The sequence below is a fragment of the Selaginella moellendorffii genome, unplaced genomic scaffold (assembly GCF_000143415.4).
Source record: "Selaginella moellendorffii unplaced genomic scaffold, v1.0 SELMOscaffold_28, whole genome shotgun sequence".
NCBI lineage: Eukaryota > Viridiplantae > Streptophyta > Lycopodiopsida > Selaginellales > Selaginellaceae > Selaginella > Selaginella moellendorffii.
In genome coordinates this window covers 372,962-381,903 of record NW_003314289.1, presented here as the reverse complement: position 1 = coordinate 381,903, position 8,942 = coordinate 372,962, and the positions used below count along the sequence as shown (strand labels likewise).

The 8,942-nt window shown below is 37.4% G+C and overlaps 2 protein-coding genes across 2 annotated transcripts; one reads left to right on the top strand and one right to left on the bottom strand.

The window, feature by feature from the left end:
• The first annotated feature begins 6,001 nt into the window (after window positions 1-6,001).
• On the top strand, window positions 6,002-7,019 carry LOC9630046 (heavy metal-associated isoprenylated plant protein 28). The gene is made up of 4 exons (XM_002975632.2): window positions 6,002-6,098; window positions 6,209-6,311; window positions 6,491-6,572; window positions 6,639-7,019. The coding sequence occupies exons 1-4, from the start codon at window positions 6,055-6,057 to the stop codon at window positions 6,974-6,976; spliced, it is 567 nt and encodes a 188-aa protein (XP_002975678.2). The 5' UTR covers window positions 6,002-6,054; the 3' UTR covers window positions 6,977-7,019.
• Window positions 7,020-7,200: 181 nt separating this feature from the next.
• LOC9630633 (heavy metal-associated isoprenylated plant protein 28) lies at window positions 7,201-8,569 on the bottom strand. The gene is made up of 3 exons (XM_002975469.2): window positions 7,910-8,569; window positions 7,748-7,823; window positions 7,201-7,685 (listed from the first exon to the last, which is right to left on the bottom strand). The coding sequence occupies exons 1-3, from the start codon at window positions 8,303-8,305 to the stop codon at window positions 7,324-7,326; spliced, it is 834 nt and encodes a 277-aa protein (XP_002975515.1). The 5' UTR covers window positions 8,306-8,569; the 3' UTR covers window positions 7,201-7,323.
• Between the last annotated feature and the right edge of the window lie 373 nt (window positions 8,570-8,942).

Sequence of the window (8,942 nt, the reverse complement as noted above, 5' to 3'; positions counted from 1 at the left end):
TGGGTGGAATTGGTGCTTTTGCTAGCGCCTCGGCAACTACTATTGAATACTTCCTCCTCAATCAAGTGGTGTTCTAGCATTTTTGTCCAAAGCGGATTCTTTCGGATAATGGTCCCGCATTTATGGCTGAGGCATTTCATGTTTGAACGTCTCGGTTGGGGATACGCCACACTTTCACGAGTGCTTATCATCCACAATCAAACGGTTTGGTGGAATATCTCATTTGGACATTCAAGAGGATGATTTCAAAGTATGTGAATTTTCAACATTCGGATTGGGATGGTTATTTGCCGTCTCTTCAGTATGCATATGTCACAGGGGTGCAGAGTTATATTGATGCTTCACCATATAAACTTTTATATGGTCATGATCCAATATTACCAATGGAGTTGGGTTTACCTTCGCGATTGCCAAAAGCTATAGATGCTAGGTTGTGGGATCAGTATTTGACAAGCATTCTTCCACTTGTCTGAGAGGAGTATGCTGAACACTTTGGCTGCATACAAGTGGGACAATAATGGCAGTACAACTCCCATCATCGTCCACATGCGGAGTACAAAGTGGATGATTTGGTGTTAGTCCATTTTCCCCATCTTACAATACGTGGTTTATCTAAAGGGCTCGTTGCGCAGTGGAAAGGACCGTATCAGGTGTTGCGGCAAGTTGGACCACAAGTTTATAAGGTTTGGCATGACATCCAGTAGGCCGATCCTTCAGAGATTGTGTATGTGCAATGGTTGAAACGTTTCATACAAAGGGATTAGGAGCAGTTAATACCACCTATAGATCTGCCGATGCCTCCTCCTGACGTTCCTCCAAATCCCGGCCCATCTACAAGAAAACCCTAATGGTCTTCCATTATTCTAAGAGGAGGGGATGATGTGAGGGCCAAATGTATGGCTACGATGCTATATACTAATATTAGCGTAGTGGGATTTTCGTAGCTATCGGATTGGTTTCAATCTAGACCACTCGCTCCTGTATATAAGCTAGGGTTTTTGGGCTATTTGATATGCACATTTTTTGTATTCCCTTTCCATATTCCAAGCACTCACATATTTAGCTTAATTAAAAACATAAAAAATTATTTACAAAACTTTAATATAAATTTTAAAATTAATTTTAAATATCCTACATGTTATCTTGATGCAAATAGTTTTTACCCAGAACTGGTATTAGATAAAAGTCTTTTTTTCAAATAATTAATTTTACTATTTATATAATTAAAATATAATATTATTTTTTTTAAAAAAAAATGTATGTTTAGGAAAATAAATATATTTTAGTTTTATATCATGGAAATTATAATTTTGAGAATACTTATTGCATAAAACCACCATTTTTTAATTTTAATTTGAATCTTTATGAAGCTAAATATCCTAGTAATATTTATGTTCATCCAACACTAAGGATTATATTTTATATCATTAAATTTATGAAGATGCAGACAGAAGACAAATTGTTTAAATAAATATTCAAAATCTTAAATGTAAACAAAGTGATTTTTCTTTATTAGAAGTGCCAATTTTAATATGCTTGAAAACTGGCAAAAAGGGATTGATGAAGCTGAGTTGGATTTTGTATTTAATCATTCCTATAAGTTTTAAATTATATCGTGAAAACTTATATATGTTAGAAATATGCAACTATATCTACATTGGTGGTGTATTAGTGCTGGGAGGAAGAAAGGTGGTTCAAAAGCCTAACTACTTCTAAATTGAATTGAATTGCTTTGATATATCTTAGGAATCATTCAATTTATTATTTTCTATTATAACAAAATTTTGTAGAAATCTTTGTTGAAAGCTTTGGTTTTATTTTATTTATTTTATGATCTTAAAAAACTTTAATACTTTTCTATAACAATTCCTAATATTATCCTATATAAAAAAAAGCAATAAAACATAAGGTTAAAAATGGATTCACTTTCTAGATGTTGGAGATTTTAATTTATATAATTATTTTATATATATATGTATATATATGTCTATATATGTATATATATATATATATGTATATATATGTATAAATGTGTATATATGTATGTATGTGTATATATGTATGTATATATGTATGTATATATGTATGTGTATATGTATATATATATATATATATGTATATATATATATATGTCTATATATATATATATATGTGTGTATATATATATATGTATATATATATATATATATATATATATATATATATATATATATATATATATATATATATATATATATGTGTATATATATATATATATATATATATATATATGTGTATATATATATATATGTACATATATATATATATGTATATATATATATATATGTACATATATATATATGTCTATATATATATATATGTATATATATATATATGTATATATATATATATGTATGTATATATATATGTATGTATATATATATGTATGTATATATGTATGTATATATATATAGCTTTTCGTAACTGCTGGTATAAACCTCATGTAGAGAAGCTAATGATTTATGATGATTAGTTTTAAATAAGTCCTTGTAGTATTGGCAATTTACATTTTTTTTAGTATATATATATTATTTGGAATAATGTTTATAAATATAAAGATTTCTTCATCTAACTTGATTCCATCTTACTGTTATACAATACATGTCAACTAATCCGAAAATGTGAATCAAGTTATTTGAGTTATTTGAGGGTAAATTGTATTTTGGTTCATTTAATGTTCTTCTGTTTTCAAAACTACTTTTGTATTGCAAAAGGAAAATTTGATTTACATTTACAAGTAATATGTTTGTCGTGAATATGACTTCAGGTATGAAAGTTACCTGTCGGCTAGTCCTTTCGGATATTCTTTCCTTACTGCCATGATGGCAAGAGGTCGGTATTGCTAGACTCATTATCAATCTCCGCCTAAGCTAGTTGAGAAACTAGTCATCACATGTGCACTTAGATCGAAAGGGCACTAAGGAAGGAAATCCTAAGTTGTCATTTAGTCAAGTAGACTTGACACGGTGATGAGAAACTCATGATGTTAGCTTGCACTTGTTAGTGTTAGGAACCCCTACGATATTAAGCTTGGTCCCTCAATATCGCTAGATGATAGCTTACTATGTCTGCTAAATACCCTCACTATTATGCCCTTTGTGTTAGTCTCATTTCAGTCCCAAATGTTATTTATGGAAAGTGTCCAGATTTGCTCATTTGGCATATCTAATAGAGATTGAGAATTCTGTTAATAATTTGTTGCAAAAAGCATAACATTCATTCATTCATCATTTACATCCTGGATACTAACAAGCCTCAACTTTTGATTATTTTCACTTCTTATTTTCTATAGTAGAGTAGAAAACACAATTAAAGTGGCATTATTCCCCACCCACACTCTCTCTCTCTCTCTCTCTCTCTCTTTGTGTGTCTCTGTGTGAGTTAATATAGTGTATGTTTTTGTAAGCTCTTGAGTTTGGACTTCTTGGGAGTCTCTCTTAGTTAACATGGTGTATATTTTTGTAAGCTAGGAGTCTCTCTCAGTTAACATGGTGTATGTTTTTGTAAACTCCTGAATTTAGACTTCCTGGGAGGTCACTCAACCTAATACTATTCAAACCTAAAGACGTTTCACCCCAAATATCCCAAAACCCTTAATCAATTAAAAAAAGGGGTGCTCTTTTGTTCATAGGCCCTTTCCTTCTATATTTGAACCCCATGGACCGTCTCTCGAGTCATTCCCTTTGGTTGCTTAAAGTTTTGTGAAAATTTCATCTTTATTTTGAGGTAGATCTAGTGAAATCTCACCCAAACCCACTCACTTACTCCTTGCATTGGGCTTATATTTCAGCCACATCTAGCAAATTTTAGTAATTCATTTTAAGGCATGACATGTGACAAGCTACATAAAGATGACATGAAACTTCAAAGAAAATTATAAATCTCTTGTAATGGTGTAAGGAGGGTGGCTCTCCAACAGATCTAATATTCTATCTGATTGGGCATCTAACTAGTTGATGTGGCACCAACCAAGTTTACTAGTCACATTCAATTGTTTTTATAACTCTAAAGCCTAGATCACTTCAAACCTTAGTTGAATGAGCTGAAAATCCTAGGATATCTGCAAAACAAAGATTTAGGTTGTCATACGGTATTCAACAAGCAAGCATGGACAATTTTTAGTGTTGTTCCAAATGAGCGTCAGTCATTTGTGCTATTGCTGCAAATGGCCAGAAGCACTGCATATTCCGAGGGCATAATCAAGTAGTAGGCTAGTTGGAGTTTTGTGAGCTTGGAACATTCATGCAAGTACAAACCAATGCATGGATGAGAAATAATGGGCTTATTTGCTTCCTTGAACACTTTGCAAGAGTCATCCTAGGTGGCATTTCTCCAACAAATCAAGCTTGCATTATGATGGATGGTCATGGCTCTTATAACAGTGAGGTTGCTGTGAAGAAGGCATTTGAGTTAGGAATTGATATTTTTTCATAATGCCACCTCATACTTCACATCACATACAACCTCTTGATGTGTGCTGCTTCGGACCTTTCAAGGCAGCATTCAAAGCCATCCATACTGAATGTATAGAGACAGGATTTCATGGACACACTCTAACAAAGATCTTAGCAGGAATGGTGAGAAGAGCACTTGACAAGGCTCTAACTTCTGCAAACATCATTGCTGGCTTTAAAAAAACCAGATTCATGCCTATTGATTGTGCAGTTATGGATGCCAAATTTCATATGGCTGTAGTTCTACAAGGCATAGGTAAGAAACTTTAAAAAGATGAAGATGACAATAGCGATGATGATTTGGAACTGTTAGTAAGCGCTACAGTTGCTATGGATGTAAACTATACAATGGAAAAAGCTGAGAAAAGTTGATGGGATAAGGCAATATTGAGGCAACTTAAGGTAGAACAAGCAGCAATAGAAAAAAAAAGCCACAAAAATTGGAGAGAGAGAAAAGGAAAATGGACAAATAAGTTGGACTTGCTGTAAGGAAAGTTTTAAAGAACCTTTACAAGCAAGGATTAGAAGTAACTATGCAAGAATATAGAACAAACATCTTCTTCCAGTCTCTTCAACAAGACCTTGAGCTAGATCTTGAGCCTGGGGAGAAAATTCTAGTGCCGTGCCAGGGGCTTCCTTACAAGTAACTACCTCTACTCATTGATTCTTAATTGATTTTGCATACCTCACTTACAATAACTTTGTGGACAAGAGAGGCAATAGCCAGCCCCAATATTGATCCATTGTGGCCAAAATTGAACCTCTTGTTATTGGTTCCTAGTTGCCTTGTTATAGAGTGATTGACTATGGTTTTGAATGGTTAAGCTTTATATTTTTGTACTGTTTTCCTCGCTTGAATATATATGAATTTCCACCTTAAAAAAAGTTTTGGAGATAGCCCACACTAAGCATATGCCATGAGAAAAATAAAATTTGATTAGAAATTTAAAAACTTACACATTAAGAAATTCTGATCAGTTGAAGAACACCCCCCTTTACTTGATCTTTTTGCTTGTTGAGTTCACGTCCTCCTGGCCAACTTTGCCACCTTCTGTTCATGTGGTTTATTCTTCAAACAGGAAATTTAAAAACTTCATTTAATTGTATACGGCACCACAAATGGGAGTTTTAATTAACTTTCAAGCCTGTGTAGCTCTATGAGAGTCACTGCTGTGATTCCTAGGTCTGCACCTCTCCTGACTCGAAAAGCACACACCCCCACACACTTTTCTCGTCAATATCTCTGGCTCTGTCTCGGGCAGTGTGGTTCTTCTTTTTCCCTAGAACCTCGATAGGAGAAAGTTGGTCTCTGTTTGTTTGCTAGCTAGGCAGAGGGAGATAGGCCTAGAGAAGAGCGAGCAAGATAAAAAAAAGAATTAAAATTCCTCTCTGTCTGTCAACAATGCAGTGGAGGCCTCGCCAGTGTTGATTCTGATCTGATCCAGGTCCTTTCTTGGAATTTTTCTTGCTTGGTTCCAAAACCATACTGGGTTTCTGGAAAGGGATCAGAGTTTCCAGGTCGAGAAAAGTAGAAAAAGAAAAAGGAGAACAAGAGAAAACAATGCCTGGGTTTGGCTCCTCGTGGCTCTCTTCGTCCCCATTCAGGCAAGTATAGTTTTGAACAGTGAAAATGGATTTGTTCTGTTCTTTTTTTGTCTTTCTTTTATATGCTGTGAATCGATCAAATCGAGTGTAAATCTTTGGAATGTTTCCAGGGGCAAACGCAGCACGGACTCATCGTCTCCTGCCAAGTACCAGCGCTCAGCAAATGCCACGACCAAAGGCGAGCAGCACACGGCAAAGCAGCCAAAGTTTCAGGTGCGTGTGCATGAGCTTTCATTCCATTTCTTTTTACCTTTTCTTTCTCCTGAGGGAACGCCCCAGAATCTAGAAGGAGTTTTGTGAAAAAATTTAATGTTTCTTTTCAAAACGAAGAAGCCCAGGAAACTCACACAAAAGCTTCGCTGTGTTTTTTCTCTTTGTTTTTTTTTTTACAGTTCCAGACTCTTGTGTTCAAGGTTCAAGTCCATTGCGATGCGTGCATGGGGAAAGTGAAGAAGGCAATTGCCAGCATTGAAGGTAAGGATCTCATTTTCCATTAGAATCTTTCAGTCTATAAAAATCCCTCCTTTGTGAAAATTGTAGGAGTTGAATCGATTTCTGTCGACTTGAAGCAGAAGAGGATCACTGTGACGGGTCACTTTGATCAGCAAAAGCTCCTCAAGAGGGTGGCCAAGACTGGAAAACAGGTGGAGCTCATCACCAACAAAGATGGAAGCAGCAGCAAAAACACCACCACCACCAACAACAACGGCATGATCGATCAGAAGCCTCTCATGGTTTTCCCGATGGATTCCAGCGCCACAGGAGCAAACGCTCCACTTTTCTCCCTGCAATTCTCGCCTGCCGAAGCCATCAACAGCAACATCAACAGCAGCTTCATGTTCAGCGATGAGAACGTAAACGGCTGCTGCATCATGTAACTTTTGTTATAAAAACATCCTTGCTTTAGCCTTTGTTTTTAAATCCTACTTCCCTGATCGATCGAGCAGATGTCAATTCGTGGCGTGGCATGGATTTTTTATTCGCACCCGCGAATCCAGCATCCCTCGGGGAACCAAAACCGTAAAAAAAAAAGAGAATAATCCACACCCGGAAAAATCTTCCCGTTTGAGAGGGATCAAACTCAAGTGCCGGCACGCAAGGATTTCAAACGAAAACCGTGATGATGTTATCGTACAATGGAAAGAAACATAATCAAACGAATCTAATGCTAATCTCTCAAGGAGATCATCAAGAGGTAAAAAAAAGAAGAAATGAGCCAAAGAGCTTACATGATAGAGCAGCTGTTTGCATTGTCGTCGCTAAACATGTAGTCCATGTCGCTGCGAACTTGGGGTGTCACGCGATGGATGTACGGAGCCATATGAGCGGTGTTTTGCTGCGACCTCTTGTCGACCTGGATGGTGTACGGCTTGGTCGTGGCGACGTGATGATCCGCGATGATCAGGGCCGGCTTGCTGTTGTTGCTGTTGCCGCCGCCCATGTGGCTGATTCCGGACGAATCTTTGGATCCCACAAGCTCCACGCTCTTGCCCGTCTTGGAGACCTTCTTGAGCACCTTCTTGGGGTCGATGTAGCCCGTCACGGACACCTTCTTTTGCTTTTGGTCAACGGAGATGGAGTCAACACCTGTTTGAACGGTTTTGAATCAGTCCGGGCTGGATCACGATAAAAGATCTTTGAACATATACCGTCAATGTCTGCAATGGCCTTCTTCACCTTTCGTATGCAAGCATCACAGTGGATCTGAACCTTGAGAACAATGGTCTGCGAGAAAAGTATAAAATCACAAAGGAGCAACGGAAAGATGAGGAAGCTGCTGTCCAGCAAGAGCAGAGACTTCCATTCTGTACCTGATACTTGTTCATTTTGTAGGCTGGCTCCACCTTACCGCCCTTGTTGTGCTTCCCATGGAGGGAGTATAAGTTGTTGGTGTTGCGATAATAGTCCGAAGATTTGGGAGTGGAGTAGTAGACAGACTTGCCGTTGTTTGCAGCAGCAGCAGCAGCAACAGCGACGGCGGCCGGGGAGTAGTAATTCTTGCCGGATTTACCATGGCGGCTGTGGTTTTGGGCGTGGCCGGGCTGATGGGACGAGTAGTAACTCCCCTTGTTGTTACCAGTGGAGTAGTAATCCGGTGACTGGAGGCTGGATGAATCATACTCTTCCAGTTCTTCGTCGCTGTAACTTACGTCTGAGAAGTAACTCTTCGGCGACCCCTTGCTCTTCTTCCCTGAAGACTTGTACATTTCCTTTCTTTCTCTCTCTTTCCCTTGTTTTGCTTCTGATCTGATCTAACTAGAGCTCTCTATCGAGGAGACGAGAAGAATGTAGAGCTTAAACTACAGGAGGCGTAAGAAACACTCGAGACTGGAAGTCTTTATATATCCTCGATTGATTTGGCGCTGCTGAACAGAGAGTGAGTCTAGAGAAAGAGAAAGAGTGCACAGACAACATGAGCTCTACGCATTCTCAGGCGGTCAGGGGACAGGCGGTCTAGCTAGCATTAGAAGGACCTGGGAACTACACTTAAATGCAAAACATCCATGCTTTGTACTTAAGTCTCCTGGTTTAAGTAGTCGGTCAGGTGTTGGCTTAGATTTTCACCAGTCTTCCAGATTTCAAAATCTATCTTTTCTTGAAAAGAAATCTTACCTAGTATGGATTGAGACGTGTGTCCATGGTCGGCATGCTCACACTGTCTTGGAAGAAGGGTCCAACGAGAGGAAGCCAACACATTAGAGAATGATACTTCTAAAGAAGGGTATTATGGTGTTATGCCACCTGTAATTAATTCTCGATTTTACGAATTTAAGTTAAACTAGCATAAATATTACTTTATTTTAAACAATTTTGAATTTAACTATTGTGTGATTATGTGGTTTG